The sequence below is a fragment of the Pelophylax lessonae genome (genome assembly GCF_965119305.1).
Source record: "Pelophylax lessonae genome assembly, chromosome: 6".
Taxonomy (NCBI): Eukaryota; Metazoa; Chordata; class Amphibia; order Anura; family Ranidae; genus Pelophylax; species Pelophylax lessonae.
The window spans coordinates 209,202,332-209,220,165 of NC_138773.1; the positions used below are offsets into that span (position 1 = coordinate 209,202,332).

The following is a 17,834-nucleotide window of genomic DNA, read 5'->3' on the forward strand; positions in this document are numbered from 1 at the left end:
TTTATTATTGTACAGGCTCCTAAAGCTAGCAGAGTTCAATGTAGAATTTTAGCGCACCACTGAGAAACACATGAACAGGAGCTGAGAGTACTATTTGCTAGTTGGATAGAAGCCTACATAATCCTCATGTGCAATATTGGACACTTTCCTGATAATATTTTAAATATAAGTATTTTTAACTTTATTTGATTCTTTTTAGTGTTAACAACCATAAATATAGTACAAAACTGGTATATATTCCCCTTAAAGTGTCATTAAACTCAGACTATGAAAAACTCTCATTACATGCAATATAACAGAATTTTCATATGCGCAAAGCCAGTAAAGCATTTGTTTTGTGAAGAGTGAAATATGCCTGGTTGATCTTGCCTTGAGCTATTCTCTACCATCTTTCCTGTGCCAACACTGCAGGCTGAGATTACATAGACCAGTTGGTGTCCTCTACTGAGCATGTTCAATTCAATCCCCTTCTAAGCTCCTCATTTCCTAATTTTTCTTATCTGTGCAGCCCACATGACTATAGAGTCACACATGTGGGCATACACACAGTGGTAAATGACATCCCCCACCCTCCCTCTTCCATGTCCTCCTTTTTACTAAACACTATGGGGGTGGGCTATAGTATGCTAATTACATTCACTAAGTAAACCCACAAAAACACATGAGAAAAAAAATAGTTTTAATATGAATCAGTATTAAATATATCTAATGCAATTACTAATACCGTAAAAAAGGAGCCTTGGTTGTAGATGCAGTCTGAACAAAATAAAGCTAGTGTCAGTCATCTCGGACTCCCCCTATACCATATTAATGCACAAACAATACAATGGATGTTCAATAAAGATTTAGAAGGAGCTGTAAAGCAGTTATTTGATATTTATATTCTAAATTGAATTGCTCTTCTGAAACAGTTTTTGTTTTTTTTACGTCATGTGACTGGCACAGTACTAATCAGGGCTCAGCAGACACAGACTCCCACTGTAGAGAGCATAAATCAGCACAGTAATAGAAGCCCAGAGCACGATACATGTGAGGCGGACAGGACCTGTGTAACGACATCAGGTTAGGAGGGGCTAAGTGCCATCTAGCTGAAGTGACAGTTCCACACTGTGTATTTGCACGCTGAGAATAAACACTTGTATGCGTCTCTGCACATTGTGAATGTTACTCCTTTTTATTCTTTTATTAAAAAGTCCCTTTGAGTTTTTTTTATGCAAGAGCTGCCGAATATGGAGATGTGACCTGGGTGTTGCTGCCAATGTGTATAAAGCCCTTTTACCACCTTGATTATTTTAAAGGGGTCCACCAAATCGGGTAGTTTTTTTCAGATATTATATACATATATATATATATATATATATATACACATATATATATATATATATATATATATAAATATATATATATATATATATATGTATATAAATTATTTATTTATTTTTTTATTTTTTTTATATGTTTTGAATACATACCATGGATCAGTCAAAAAAGAGATTGTTACATGATAAAGTGACATTTTAAAATGTTAATGTTCTACTTTTTTTGTGGAACGTGCAGCTGTCTATTGAGTCCTTTGTGACATTCCCAATTGCTTGCAACATTAGGAACAATTGGTTGAAAAAATGAACAAAATTCAAACATAAATAAGGAAAGAGAGTGTGTTGATTCCAACTTACCTATGACTGCAGCTGTGCGGACAAGCTTTGGTTTCTCTGTGTCCCATCTTGCACCTGAGGGATGGCTCCATTTTGCAGCCTCCCTTTCTGAAAAGAAAGCATACTGCTGGGCCTGAGGTTGGCCTGTAGACCACAGAGACAGGAACAGCTGTTTTTCCTTTTCCACACCACGATGGTAAGGCAGAACGACGGATGCTCTCACGGCTTCAATACAGGCCAAGGGAGCCTGGGCTCCACGGAACTGCTTCTTCGCTTTCTCCACTGCAGTATCTAGGAAGTCCTCCATATTGGGATTAGAGGAAATACGGAGAGTACTCAGTCTCCGTTTATTCAATGGATGTCCTGGAACAGAGAGAGAAAATTGAAGCAAATAATTTATCTAGTGCAGTCTTTTGCGTGTAGAAGATTGATAGTGTTTCATTTTGGTTTCAGCACAAAAACATAATGTATGGGCTATTGCACTTCCTGCTATAAAATTAAAGGATGTACGTATTCCTTATACCAAAGCTCAAATTTTGAAAGACCAATCGGCTCTGATAGACACAAACTGCGATGGATGAACACAGACTGACAGGTTCTCAGATTTGTTATTGCGGACCGATGGATACAAACTGGCAGCTGAAGGACAGGCTAAACTAAGCTGGTCGTACAAAAGTAAAACCCATCTTAAAAAGTGTCACCCACTTTTGAGTCATTCCAAATTTTGTGGGGCTTAAGAAGGCAATAGACGGTTTGAATCTTGGCCAGTTCAGCAGGAACCAGCCGAGATTTGAACTATGTATGGGCAGGATGAATATACCCAAGTTGATCGATCGATCAACTTGAGTACCACCAGTCTGCCGGATTTTACATGTGATTATTGCAAACAGCTATTATAGCCGCTAGCAATAATCACTGTTTTCTCCCCATGAGGAAGGCTTCCCCCCACCGGTAGAATACAATGGCTCTGCGGGAGGGATTCCCCTGTCAACAGTGTCTGTGTTGATGGAGGGAATCAAGTGAATTTCTTTCTAAATTCACTCCTTCTATGGCCGGCCTTACCACAACAGTGGGCAGGCCTTACTTGACAGTTTTAGGCCATAGATCGTTTGAATCTTGGCTGGTTCAGCAGGAACCAGCTGAGATTCGTACTGTTAATGGGCAGGCTGAATGTACTAAGTTGATCGATCAACTGCCGGATTCTCTTGCGATTATCGCTAGCGGCTGTCACAGCCGCTAGCAATAATCACTGTCTTTTCCCAGTGAGGAGAGCTTCCCCTGCTCGCCCCCACCACCGGGAGCAGACAATAGCTCAGCAGGAGGGATTCCCCTATCAGCACTATCCGTATTGATGTGGGAATCGTGCAAACTTTGCACCGTGCATGGCTGGCCACACAGGGCTTAGACTGTGTTCATGATGTGAGAACTTGCTGATTATACAGATACAATTTACAGGCAGTTCTATTATACACAGTAATTAACGTTCTAAAATAAAATGACAGCAGAAAATTAAAGTAATCTGACCAAAGTAAGATCAGCTCTATGGTGTGATATAGATAGTGGGCCAATTGGTTTAATGCCACTTCACTTTAGTAACAATTTTGATAAAGTATTGTGTTAGGTTTAAAAATAAAAACCTCAAATATAATGTCCTGCACGGTTGCGGTCACATTTTAACCATACAATTCTGTTTGAGGAATTGCCAGGCTGCCAGCCAAATTCTCTCAGCAGCTCACCTCTGCTCTGTGTCACTGCTTTGGAAAACAGAGTGGGCTCAACTGCTGAGAGAATGACTTGAAGAACTTCAGTTTTTGTTGTGAGCTTTGAGAATTAATTTCTCCACAATGCCTGCAGCTACAGAGATCAGGCACGGCTTGCTTGAATAGCTATAGCTTGGCCACAGGTTCACTTTAACAGACAAAATATGAGGAAATCAAAGCAAGAGGTAGGTGGTGATTGAAATGGACCAGAGTATTAAAGAAACTGTATACAACCTGTATATAGACTGTAACTAAACCATGATGTTGTCTAGCAATTTAACATGCCAGTCTTTGGCAAACCCTCCATACCACAGTTAGGTGTAAACACTTTTAAAGCACCAACTTTCATTCAAATCAATTACAAAAATACTCATACATACAGAACAAATGCTCAGGGCCATCTTTATTACTGATTGGGCTCAGGGAAAACATTTTCTTGGGCCCTCCAAAATTTACTAATCAACTATTTGTGGGTAGTGCAGGCTCAGGGGGCAGCTGCTTTGGGCCCCACAACAATGAGTGGGCCCGGGGAAGCTGCCCCTTTTGCCCTGTGTTAAAGATGGCCCCTTCATATGCTTCCACCTATGGTGTTCTGGTTTCCAAACCTGGGCATATACAAAATTCAGAATACCATACACTTTTCATGAGCATATTTCAAAACATTCGGTAAGCTTATAAATTACTGAGGAATTTAAAAAAAACGGCTTTGCTGAAAACATGCTACCATTTATTAATTACTCCTCTTATTTTTTGGAACATTTCTCTTCTTGCTGCAGGCTGTGAAATACACTAATGTATCACAAATACATCCAAAAGCATTGGATGCTCCTTAACCCCTGGAGTAGAGAGGTGACAGATGGAAACATCTCTTTTATCTCGTTCAGTTTAGGGAAGCAGAACAAGTGACAGCATTTCTTCAAATGTTCTGCTGAGACAGGAGTATGGGCTGAAGACTGGTGGCTGCTAAGTACTTCAACTAAATCCTTCTATCCTAAGGAAATATAGCTGTTCCAAACACGATGGTCTCAGTCCATTCCTCAAACAGTATTACCAGCTGTGAAATGGTTTCTTTTCTGTCCCCTCTGGCAGAGTTGGAAAAGTATAGTCTTCACACATTAACTACAGAGCACTTAGGGGCTTCTTCCTCTCACCACATTCATTATTATTTTTTACGGGTCTGATTTCCAAATTGAAAAACTAGATCAAAAAGAGTTGGCAATAGTATTTAGATTCAAGATGACGTTTTCCTAGTGCAGGTTAAAGAAATTAAGGAGACAATGAGTAATATGCCTATTGTTCATTTGCTGGCTGTTATGAATAATTCCTATTGCATCTAGTGCACTAGGAGTGCAAAAAATACACAGGGTTGCTCAATAAAGCCATTCTTGCAGGTGATGTGCTGTCACATAGACCTGGGAGAATCATACTGGTCTACCCACTTACAATGAATTTACCAAACTGACAAACTATGTACTGTATTGTGACAATATTGTATTTATTTTGTTTTTGCTTGGATTTTACATACCATTAAAAGAGAAGTTAATTTTTTTTTTCTCCAAAATCATAACTTACCTAGGTGGATGCAGCATAGTTTCGCATCTATCTCCTGCCGGCTCTAAAACTGAGAACCGAGCAATCAAACCCTGCTGATCGCTCAGTTCCCAGGGCTCCCTGAGAAGAGAGCTGGTGACTGTCAGTCACCGGCTCTCTGCTCCCCACACTCACTGGAGTGCTGGCCTGTGGATGGGGCGGGAGTGGCTGGCTCAGGCTCTCATCAGCTCGCCGAGAGGCTGGGCCAGGTGCCGGTCCAGGATTGTAGGTGGATCCAGACCTTATTGTTGCAATCTTGTCCCAGCCTGGACCGGCTCTGTGACATCAGCCGACAGCCCGTTGTCTGCTGAAAATGGGTCACAGGAGTGCAGAACGAACTGCACTCCTGTGATCCACAGTAGAAGTACAGCCAAATGAGTTTTGGCTGTACTTTTCTTTTAAAGTGGTTCTAAAATCAAAACATTTTTTAACTTATGGCATTCTCTGCATTAAGGAAAAAAAAAATGTTACATCTTGCTGTGCTCTCCCACTTCCTTAAATACTTACCCGAGTCCTCATTCGATATAGCACTGTGCCCGGCTGCATCTCTTCGCCCCCCATCCCTCTACTCACAGGGGCAGCAGTGGGAGCCATTACTTTTTTGCTTTTCTGATCACATACCCTCTGATCTCAATCACATAATGAGCTCAGAGACAACAGAAGCAGAAGCAAAATGGTCTTCCCAATGAATGGCTGTGCAGGGGAAGCATGTCAACACAAGTCTGGGTATTAGAGAACAGGCCGAGTTCTTAGCACAGCTAGAAAACTGACCACCATGTTCTCTTATGTCTAGTGCTGTCAGTTTTTAATAAGAAAGCAGGGGGACTGGCAGAAACACCATGTATCTCACACAAAAGAAGCAATGCATACAGTAGAGAACAGGATACTTTTTCTTTTATACAAGCACATAGTAAAGTAAGTACAGATCAGGAACATAAAATGTTGAATAACATAATATTTAAGGTCTTGAACCTGTGGTCTTTAGCTTGTATAAGAGCATTGTGTAAAGCAAACTTTGAAAAGGTATTTGCAAAGCTTTCAGAAAGCATCAAGAAGCTTTGTTGAAGACTTTAAAAGCACCCTTCTGCTCCATTTTGGAGTTAATAAACACAGATCCTATTGGGAATTTATTTTTTAAACAGACAAAAAGAACTCAAATTTAGATTTGTGTTTAATATCCTCAAACTGGAACAGAAAGTGGCTTTAAAGAGGATATGAACTCTGTAAGCTTTGCCCAAAAAGGGTATCCAAATGGCCAAAGGACTAGACATCTATGCCTGTGGTTTTCCTGCAGAGCAAGTGAAAATGCTTGCAGCGATCGAAAATTTATTTCGGGATTTTTGTAAGGAGCACCAACTTAGCACTGGAGAGAAAAAGGGTGTTAAAACAGTGACTCAGGTGTTTATCAGCTTGTAGAAGACTATAATCTCATTTCAGACTTTTTATTAGCTGTGGTTTATTGTTCACTATGCAGTATTTGTTTATTGGTAGGTATCTAAACCCGACCTGCTGCCCACCGTGGGCTTTGCATTGTATCATAAAATTCTTGATCTAAATAATCTAAAACCTTTGCTTATTTTTTTTTTCTAGGGCCCACAGAACTGGTCTTTTATTTATTTTTTTACATTTTTAATCAGGTCATTTTAATTAAACACATTTTCAACAGTGAAAACAAAAAAGGCAGAAGGACTTTCTTTTTTAAAAAAAAAAAGAAAAAAAGAGAAATAGGCTTGATTTATACCTAAACAAGAAATCAAACATATCCCCAATATTTCAGAAAAACTACAATACTTCCTGTGTATGGGACCTCCATGGCCATATTGCTCACAACAATCAAACAGTTGTGGAAGGATTTAAAACAATACAAGCCACTCCAGACTCAATAAGAAAAATAAGGAGTTCAGCAAGCATAAAGGCTGCGCCACTCGTCTAAAGTGAAAAATGGGGTGGATCCTGCTTCTAATTACAGAGGCACAGATAGGCCCGAAGTAGGTCTATCTGCTTGCATGCCATTCATGCCACTTTTCTGGGCTGAAGTTTTGTTAATTCCCCCATTGTGATTTATACTGAGACCATGAAGGAGATTTACTAAAATTGGTGAACACAGAATATAATGCAGCTGTGCACAGTAACCAATCAGCTTCAAAATTCAGCTTGTTCAATTAAGCTTTGACAATAAAACCCAGAAGCTGATTGGTTACTATGCACAGCTGCACCATATTCTGGTGTACATTTATGAAACTGAATTTTTTTTTTTTTTTTTTCAGTTCACTTCTCGACAGTTCTCAGAGGAAAATGATCTCCTCTGGTACCGTTTATGAAGCAGAGGACTTCAGTTCTCACAAGGAGAACATAGGAGAAGTTCTGAAAACCACGGAGATCCATGTAAAAGTGAACAGGCTGCCTGTAATCTCCTGAGACATCGAGATTACAGTACGAGAAATCACTGAAACTCTCCGGTGCCTGTTTATTAAGCAGCGGTAAATTATCACTGCTGAGTACACGGGCATTCTCAGAGGAGATCCCCAACTTGTGTGTGTGTGTGTGTGTGTATGTATGCATGTATATACATATACGTACACACACATTATATATATATACATATACACACACACACACACACACACACACACACACACACACACACATACATACAGAGCCCTCCTAGTTACAGTAGGTGCTAGTCAGAGAGTGCCGTTTTGGCTCTGTTTGCTTATTTAGAAGAGCAGCAGGCAAAACATAAGTGAACTCTGCTTATCAGGGAGCAGGATTTGTAGTCAGGTCTACTCAGTGTTCCCAGTGTGTATTCATTTGGTCTCAGGGAGTGTCCCCAGCTGATCCAATGGGGAGGCATGATGGATGCTGGAGGAAACCTGACCAATGGTACACAGGCTTTTGGTACTGTCCCAGTGGGTTGGCACAAACAGTGGTGCATTATGGGACAGGGTATAAAAAACCATGGGCACATGAGGTAGAGGTCTTTTGGCAGGAAGCCAGGTTCCAAAAGGAGGGTGGCGCCTGCCTCCTCTTCTGCAACAGTGGGTGGTGGTGACAGGCAGTCGGCCTGGTGTACCAGGGGCATAAGACTGAACCCAGAGGTCCAGGAGAAGCTGACTACAGGAGTCGGGGCACAGCAGAATCTGGAAAAACAGTGTCCATGAGGAACTTGCCCAGGGGGTCTGCCCAGGAAGGGGACCACTCGGGAGTGTAGAGTCAGTGGATGGGTGTCAGCTAGCCCAGTGAGAAAGCGGGTACTAGGGGAGTACCCTGAAGAGAAATGTAAAAGAAACACTTACCTCATCTTCATTCAAGTGCCAGGATAAAGCAGCAGCCTTGCCACATTCTCAAGTCAGAAGTCCCCAGAATTATAATAGTTAACAGTTGGAGTATCCCACTCATCCTTTCTCCCATCTCAATTTAAATAAAACCACAAAAACAACAACCCCTGGACTGATCATTGACTGAGCCAAGAACTTAAAATGATAAGTTTCTGCAACCAGTTGCTACGGGTAACCTAGGGGAATCCTTAAAGTGTAATACTCAGCAGTCCTCTAGGGGGCAGTGATATATATATATATATATATATATATATATATATATATATATATACATACACACAGTCAGGTCCATAAATATTGGGACATAGACACAATTCTAATCTTTTTGGCTCTATGCACCACCACAATCAATTTGAAATGAAACAAACAAGACGTGCTTTAACTGCAGACTTTCAGCTTTAATTTTTAGGGTATTTACATCCAAATCAGGTGAACGGTGTAGGAATTACAACAGTTTGTATATGTGCCTCCCACTTTTTAAGGGACCAAAAGTAATGGGACAATTGGCTGCTCAGCTGTTCCATGGGCAGGTGTGTGTTATTCCCTCATTATCCCATTTAAAAGGAGCAAATAAAAGGTCCAGAGTTAATTTCAAGTGTGCTATTGCATTTGGAATCTGTTGCTGTCAACTCTCAATATGAGATCCAAAGAGCTGTCACTATCAGTGAAGCAAGCCATCATTAGGCTGAAACAAAACAAACCCATCAAAGAGAGAGCAAAAACATTAGGTGTGGCCAAATCAACTGTTTGGAACATCCTTAAAAAGAAAACTTTTTTAAAAAGGGAGCTCAGCAACACCAAAAGACTCAGAAGACTGCGGAAAACAACTGTGGTGGATGACGAAGAATTATTTCCCTGGTGAAGAAAACACCCTTCATAACAGTTGGCCAGATCAAGAACACTCTCTAGGGAGGTAGGTGTATGTATGTCAAAGTCAACAATCAAGAGAAGACTTCACCAGAGTGAATGCAGAGGGTTCACCCAGTGTTGTATTTTGGCCTAGGCCAACAAGGCCCAGGCCTAGGGCGGCACTTTTCAAGGGGGCAGCAAAAAAGCCACCCTCCCCTCCACCTGAGACTCTATTGGCCACTGGTTGCTAGAGCCGCCTCTCTCACCCCCCCCCCCCTCTCTCTCGCTCTCACTCACCCCCTCTCACCCACCTCCCCTCTCTCTCTCCCTCCCTCTCCCACCCCTCCTCTCTCTATACCTCACTCTCACCTCTCTCTCTCATCCCCCCCTCTCTCTCTCATCCCCCCTCGCTCTCTCCTCCCCCCTCTCTCTCTCTCATCCCCCCTCTCATTCTCCCACTCTCTCTCATCCCACCACTCTCTCATCCCACCACTCTCTCATCCCCCACTCTCCCTCATCCCCCACTCTCTCTCTCTCACCCCCCTCTCTCTTTCACACAATACTTTCTCTCTCTCACCCCCCCCCTCTCTCTCTCCTTGATCCCCCCTCCCACCCCCTCTCTCTTTCGCCCCCCCTCTCTCTCTCCCTCCTCCTCTCACCCCCTCACCCACCCCCCTCTCTCTCTCCCACCCCCTCTCACCCCCTCACCCACCACCCTCTCTGTCTCCCACCCCCTCTAACCCCCCTCTCATGAGATCTCAGGGGTTCATGCTGGGACTTGTAGTCCTTCAATTATGGAGGGAGTCACATCCGTTAAAAAAAGGAGTGGGGCAAATTTACATAGGAGGGGCGCACAATTTTAGTCTTGCCTAGGGCAGCACAAAACCAAAATACACCACTGTGTTCACCACAAGATGTAATCCATTGGTGAGCCTCAAAAACAGGAAGGCCAGATTAGAGTTTGCCAACCAACATCTAAAAAAGCCTTCACAGTTCTGGAACAACATCCTATGGCAACAAAAGTAAGTACACCCATAAGTGTACATGTCCAAATTGGGCCAAAAGTGTCAATATTTTGTGTGGCCACCATTATTTTCCAGCACTGCCTTAACCCTCTTGGGCATGGAGTTCACCAGAGCTTCACAGGCTGCCACTGGAGTCCTCTTCCACTCCTCTATGACGACATCACGGAGCTGGTGGATGTTAGAGACCTTGTGCTCCTCTAGCTTACATTTGAGGATGCCCCACAGATGCTCAATAGGGTTTAAGTCTGGAGACATGCTTGGCCAGTTCATCATCTTTACCCTCAGCTTCTTTAGCAAGGCAGTGGTCATCTTGGGGTGTGTATTTGAGGTCGTTATGTTGGAATACTGTCCTGCGGCACAGTCTCTGAAGGGAGGGGATCATGCTCTGCTTCAGTATGTCACAGTACATGTTGGCATTCATGGTTCCTTAAATTAACTGTAGCTCCCCAGTGCCGGCAGTACTCGTGCAGCCCCAGACCATGACACTCCCACCACCATGCTTGACTGTAGGCAAGACACACTTGTCTTTGTACTCCTTACCTGGTTGCAGCCACACACGCTTGACACCATCTGAACCAAATACGTTTATCTTGGTCTCAGACCACAGGATGTGGATCCAGTAATCCATGTCCTTAGTCTGCTTGTCTTCAGCTGGCTTTTTTGTGCATCATCTTTAGAAGAGGCTTCCTTCTGGGCCATGCAGACCAATTTGATGCAGTGCGCGACGTATGGTCTGAGCACTGACAGGCTGCCCCCCTCCTCTTCAAACTCTGCAGCGATGCTGGCAGCACTCATACATCTATTTCCCAAAGACAACCTCTGGATATTACGCTGAGCACGTGCACTGAACTTCTTTGGTTGACCATGGCGAGGCCTGTTCTGAGTGGAACCTGTCCTGGTAAACCACTGTATGGTCTTGGCCAAGGTGCTGCAGCTCAGTTTCAGGGTCTTGGCAATCTTCTTATAGCCTAGGCCAGTGGTGGCAAACCTTGGCACTCCAGATGTTTTAGAACTACATTTCCCATGATGCTCATGCTCTCTGCAGTGTAGTTGAGCATCATGGGAAATGTAGTTCCAAAACATCTGGGGTGGCAAGGTTCGCCATCACTGGCCTAGGCCATCTTTATGTGGAGCAGCAGTTCTTTTTTCAGATCCTCAAAGAGTTCTTTGCCATGAGGTGCCATGTTGAACTTCCAGTGACCAGTATGAGTGAGATCGATAACACCAAATTTAACACACCTGCTCCCCCTTCACACCTGAGACATTGTAACAGTAACGAGTCACATGACACTGGGGAGGAAAAATGGCTAATTGGGTCCAATTTGGACATTTTCACTTATGGGTGTATTCACTTTTGTTGCCAGCGATTTAGACATTAATGGCAGGGTGTTGAGTTATTTTGAGGGGACAGCAAATTTACACTATTATACAAGCTGTACACAGTAGTTTGTATGGCCTCCACATGCTTGTATGCCTGCCTGACAACATCAGGGCATGCTCCTTTTGAGATGATGGATGGTCTCCTGGGGTATTTCCTCCCACATCTAAACCAGGGCATCACTGAGCACTTGAATAGACTGAGGTGCAACCTGGTGGTGTCGGATGGACGGAATCATAATGTCCCAGAGGTGTTCTGTTGGATTTAGGTTCCTTCATCCTCCAGTAACTGGCTGCGTACTCTCGCCACATCCGATCTGGTGAGCGCATTATACTAGTAGTGGTGCACATCATGGGGAGCTGGTCATTTGTTTAGGGTTTACTTGCTGTTCACATCTTTGTGCAGCCATTTGATCTAGTGAGCGCATTCTACTGGTGGTGGGACACACATGTGGCGATTGTTTTCACTGAATATTTCCTTAATAGGGATTTGTTCTTTAAGTGTGAACTGCTGTGTTTTAGTGCCTATTCACTATGCTCAAGTCTTTGCATGGCCATACAATTTGGGCATTACACCGTTTTAAAGGTTGAGCACACAGTGGTGTTTAACCTTCCATGTTTTTATTTAGTTACACTATTATCCCCTTTTTTTTTTTTTTTTTTTTTTTTTAATACTACACTATTCCCAGTTTCTTTGCCTTTTGGTGAGCATCCATTCCACAAATTCCTGCCATCCCATCTGCTGTTCTCAAAGGCTATTGACCTGGTGGTTATCATCTTTAGAAGGCCACCATTCCTGGGAGTCTGTCCCCAGGGTTACATCGTTGAATCTGGAGGATACCTTTGAGCCCAGTTTGCTGCCTATGACTTGTGCAGCAATACTTTCTGGTGAGTATATTGGATTAGTGGTCCAAAGACTTATAGATTTTGAAGGACTATCACTAGTCAAGAGTGACACTCATATATGAACAATTGTTTGTACATTACATCACATTATTTCATTTTTTGGTCATAATTCTCTAATTATCGAAGCGCTGCAGTATTTTTTTTTTTTCATTGTTTACGAAGGTTTGGGCATATTTTACCTTTAGTACTAGCGACTATTTTTTCCCCGCAAAGTGCCAGTTATCGTTTATACATTAATCATCAAGTATCAGCTCTGTCAAATGGAGTACGCCACATGCTCCGCCATATCCTGAAGTAACAGGTAGTTTCTTTCCTCCTAGCATCCATCTCCTGTGCTAATTTATATTAGACTTTTAGATCGTTCTGTGAAACAATAGAAAAGTTGTTTATGCCAGAGTTCTGCTTTAATTTAATTAATTTGTACACCGCCAACATGGTTTAGCTTTATATAGCTATAAATTGATCGAGAGAAGCCCCTTACAATTTCCGTACTGTACCAGCATTCTAGGCAGTAATTCCATTATCCAAACTAGGAAAATGTTTTTATCTCATATTACACTGCAGTAATCCTCAGTTAAGAGGAGTGTAGCAGACAGCTCAGATCTAACACCCATAGCTAGACTCAAGTGTGTGTATAATTACTTTTTCAATTAAATGATACGCAGTTTAGGTGGCTTGCCTATAATGCCTGCACTGTGATTATGTAATTTTTATTTATTTTTCGTTTTATGAAAAAAAAAAAAAAAGGTATATAGCAGATGAGTAGCACCTATTTAAAATCATTTATACAACATAACTAAAAGAAAAAACAAAATGATGCCACTCAAAAAAAAAAAAAAAAAACACAAAAACAAAAGAAGCAATATAAAGTGCATAGATAGCACTTTCTACCTGCCCCGGGCCTCTGTTTTTCATTTGCATTGCCTGTGAAATGGCATATTAACAATTTATATATTTAGATAGAGCTCCAAGCAGCACTACTTTCTATAGGTTCACAAACTGCTCTACTGTGAAACAGTGCTGAACAACAGGGGATATCAGACTACACACAAGAATAATGAAAGATGTAATAGGCCAGACATATCCCCCCATTCTTTGCCCAATTAGAGACAGGACATTCAGATTAAACAGTCTGCCAAAAAGCTCACAACCTGCGCTAGGCTTTCTATTTCAAAAGTGCAAAAATTTGATTTTTTTTTTTCTACATACTTACCTGTAAAATTAATTGCTTGGAGTACATCACGGGACACAGAGCAGGTTATAATCATGACTATGTGGCTTATGCGCCACTTATAGGTAAATGGACACTGGTGGATCAAGCAAGAAGTCCTTTGCCTCCCCACCCCAAAGCACCTTGTCCCTATGTTGATAGGGACAAGGACCTCATCCCCACAACCGTAGACAGTGGTTGTGAGGGTCTGCGGGCAGGCGGCTTATCGGAACCTGTAACGTAATCGGCGCAGTATACAGTAATTATCTCCTAAACGGTGCAAGTTTAGGAGATATTTACAGTACCTATAGGTAAGCCTTATTATAGGGTTACCTATAGGTACAAACAAACAAGGGGATTTTACTTCCTCTTTAAATGCTTATTTTTTTTTGTTTTTTTGCTTTTAATTTTTTAACACATTGATCATAATAAAATAAATAATTCCCAGTAAACGATTCTTACCCTGGCTACGCTATAGAGCTGTGTGTTTCTATTGATGCACACATTATAGAGATACACAACTCTAGTCCCCGTTTGCAAAGGTGGCTCCATAGGATGCTTCAAGAGAAAGGAGCAATCCTGAAACAGGAAACCTGGAGTAGTGGTCATGGCACCAGCCTAAACTAAAACATAGGGAAGGATTAATAAAGATGCATGTATGGCCAGCCTTTGAAATTTAAAGGAAAAACTGTGGGGGGGGGGGGGGGGGTTGTTAGAATTCATATTTACCTAGGTGGATGCAGCAATTCTCCATCTGTCCCCCACCGACTGAGAATTTTACGATCAAACACCGCTGATCACTTCGTTCTCTCTGCTATGTGAGCAGAGAACTGGTGACTATCAGTCACCGGCTCACTGCTCTATTTTATCCTCTCCCCCCCCCCAGGATCAGTGGAGCACTAGTCTGTGGAGGGAGCAGGAAGGAGCTTTGGATGTACTTCTCCTTTAAATCAAATGTTGAAAGCGCTTAAAATGGAGGGTTTAACCACTTCAATACAGGGCACTTTCACCCCCTTCCTGCCCAGGCCAATTTTCTGCTTTTAGCGCTGTTGCATTTTGAATGACAATTGCGCGGTCATGCAACACTGTACCTAAACCAAATTTATGTCATTTTTTTCCCCACGATAAGAGCTTTCTTTTGGTGGCATTTGATCACTGCAAGGCTTTTTCTTTTTTGCTAAACAAATAAAAAAAAGACCGAAAAGTTTGAAAAAAAAAAAAAAAGTTTTTTCGTTTAGGTTATACAATTTTGTAAATAGATACGTTTTTTCCTGCACTGATGAGGAGGCACTGATGGGGTGGCACTAACATGCGGCACTGATAGGCAGCACTGATATGCAGCATTGATAGGCGGCACTGCTGGACACTGATAGGCGGCATTGATGGGCACGGATAGGCGGCACTGATCGGCGGCACTGGTGGGCAACAATGGGCACTGGTGAGCGGCACGGATGGGGAGGGCACTGGCATGCTCCCTGAGCCCTGATTGCCATTCCTGGTGGCCATGGTGGGCAACCCGGGGGTCATGTGTGGGCATTCCTAGTGGTTCTAGTGGCAGCCCCCCCCCCCCCGTGGGTCTGCACTGGTAATCAATGATCTGATTACCAGTGCAGACCCCCCCCCCGTGTCAGGAGAGCCGCAGATCAGCTCTCCTCTACTCGTGCCTGTCAGGCATGAACTAAGGAAAGCCGATCAACGGCTCTTCCTGTGTACTATGTGACCAGCTGTGATTGGACACCCAAAACCAAAAATGTAACATATTGCAGCTTACCCCCCCCCCCCCGCCCCACCTTGGGCAGTAACACACTTCCTTTATTAGTGAGACACCACTCTGGAAGAATGAGCATAGGAGGCACAGCAGAGAACAGCATTTGCAGTCTGGGAGGAGGGTAGAATTAAAATGTATTTGCAGATCTACAGAGGGGGTACCTTTGGACAGGAGCACGATCAGTCTGGGAGGAGGGGAGTGTTACATGGACTAGTAGATTTTAGATAAACCAATTGAAGCCAAACCCAGCTAATACTCCAGCTAATAAGCAGTGACAACAATTTGTTTTTTTTCCCCCTTTTGGGATAAAACTTTCACATAAATACAAGCTGACCATTGTAAAAACCCCTGCCAGTAGAAAATGGTTTGTCTCATCCCTGTAACTGCAAGATAGGTTGTTGTTCTTTTGAAAAAAAACAGACTAAGGCTGGGTAACCAAACTAGCGCGACTTGTCAGGCGACATGGTCGCCTGACAAGTCGCGGTGGGTCGCCTGCCATTGATTAGCACAGGACCCGTTCTAATAGGAGCGACACAAGTCGCTCCGACTTAGAAAAAGGGTCCTGTACTACTTTGGGGTGACCTGGAGGCGACTTGCATTGACTTCAATGATATGAAGTCCGTGCAAGTCGCTCCGAGGTCGCCCCAGCAAGTAGCGTCGCCCCTGTGTGAACGGGGTCTAATGCAGCAATAACATCTAAGAATTGGTAAGCAGCGATATTATACATGTTCACTTTTGGGTTTAATAACTAGTTATCTCCTCCAGACAGATTATTACAACTAGATTGGATTTGGCAGTTGTAATAGTCCCTGTATTTTATAAATGAGACTTGGATTTAAAGAAAATCCACATTTGTGATGAAGAGGAGTACATTTTACTGAAGATGATAAGGTGCAGGCGGTAATCGTGATCTACAGATACAGTGAGTGAACCAACTAATTAGTAATGAATGATCATCAAATTGGTAACTGCTGCTTTAGCATTACCCTCCTTAAAGCAAGCAAACAATATTGTTTATTTTCTAAAGCTGATATCACTAATGAATAATGATGCAATATCTCCCTCTACAGGTAATGAGTTGAACTGCAAATGCCTATCTACAGCAGTACCAAGGTCATCCCACCTTTTCATAGCCAATATTAAAAAATGAAAGGACTACAGAATACCTGTTTTGTATAAAAATAAAAAATAATAATAATAACCCACATTTTTATGTCATTCTGTTACTGTTTATGCCATGCAGTTACTGTTTTATAAGTGAGTACACCTCTCACATTTTTGTAAATATTTCATGTGACAACACTGAAGAAATGACACTTTGCTACAATGTAAAGTAGTGAGTGTACATGAAAAGGAGGGTAATGCTAAAGCAGCAGTTACCAATTTGATGATCATTCATCACTAAAGCCCCGTACACACGTACCGATCGTCGGCCGACGGAACGTCCTACAAATGTTCGCGGCTGGTGTGTTTGTTGTTTGTCTGTTGAAAAGTGCTCCAAACTTGCCCAGGACATTTGTCTTCCGACAGAAAATGACGTCAGTACGTTCCACGCACGTTCGCCGCTACAAAAGAGGAAGTGAGTGTTTGGCCGTGACCCTTCTGGGCATCTCGCGCTGATTTCGGTAGCATTTGTTTGGTTGACGACATTTCGCTATTTTCCGAGACATCGTTCGAGAATTTATTATGGCGACCGTGAATTCGTCCGTTGCTGTCGTTAGTGTTGGAGTTTTGGCTCTGAGACGACGTACGAGCAATAGGAAGAAGAAGCGGACCTCCTGGACGAAAAATTGGTTGCTTAACCGTGATCAATTTTCTCATATGTCCTTGCTGAGGGAGCTCCAGGAAAATAATCCTGATGACTTCAGGAATTATTTGAGGATGACGGATCCCATCTTTTACCGTCTTCTTGCCCTGGTGTCCCCCTATATTCTGAAGCAGGATACTTGTATGCGGCTTGCAATTACTCCTGAGCAAAGGTTAATTGCGACGTTGAGGTATCTTGCAACAGGGAGAAGCCTGCAGGATCTGAAGTTCACCACAGGCATCTCCCCCCAAGCACTTGGAGTCATCATCCCTGAGACCTGCTCTGCCATCATCAAGGTCTTGCAGAAGGACTATATCAAGGTATGTTTTATTTTTTACATTACATGTATTACTAGTTTCACCTGAATTATGATGTTTTTGGATGTACAGCAATTGACACAGGCCATTATTTGTAAACTACCCTCTGTCCGCATGCACATAGTAGTAAAGATGTAGATTATCTTTAACCATTTGTAAAATTACCCACTAACCACCCCACCATTCTCTCCTATGTGTCCCTAAACGCATTGCCTGTTAACAGTATTTTGAA

At 42.5% G+C, this 17,834-nt stretch overlaps 1 protein-coding gene across 1 annotated transcript in view; it reads right to left on the minus strand.

Annotated features, from left to right (window-relative positions):
- The window catches only part of EHHADH (enoyl-CoA hydratase and 3-hydroxyacyl CoA dehydrogenase), a 78,334-nt gene that overhangs the window by 27,426 nt on the left and 33,074 nt on the right, over positions 1–17,834 (minus strand). Inside the window, exon 6 of the mRNA XM_082260198.1 lies at positions 1,677–2,018. Within this exon, the coding sequence (XP_082116324.1) occupies positions 1,677–2,018 (342 nt within the window). The remainder of the gene's footprint in view (positions 1–1,676; positions 2,019–17,834) is intronic.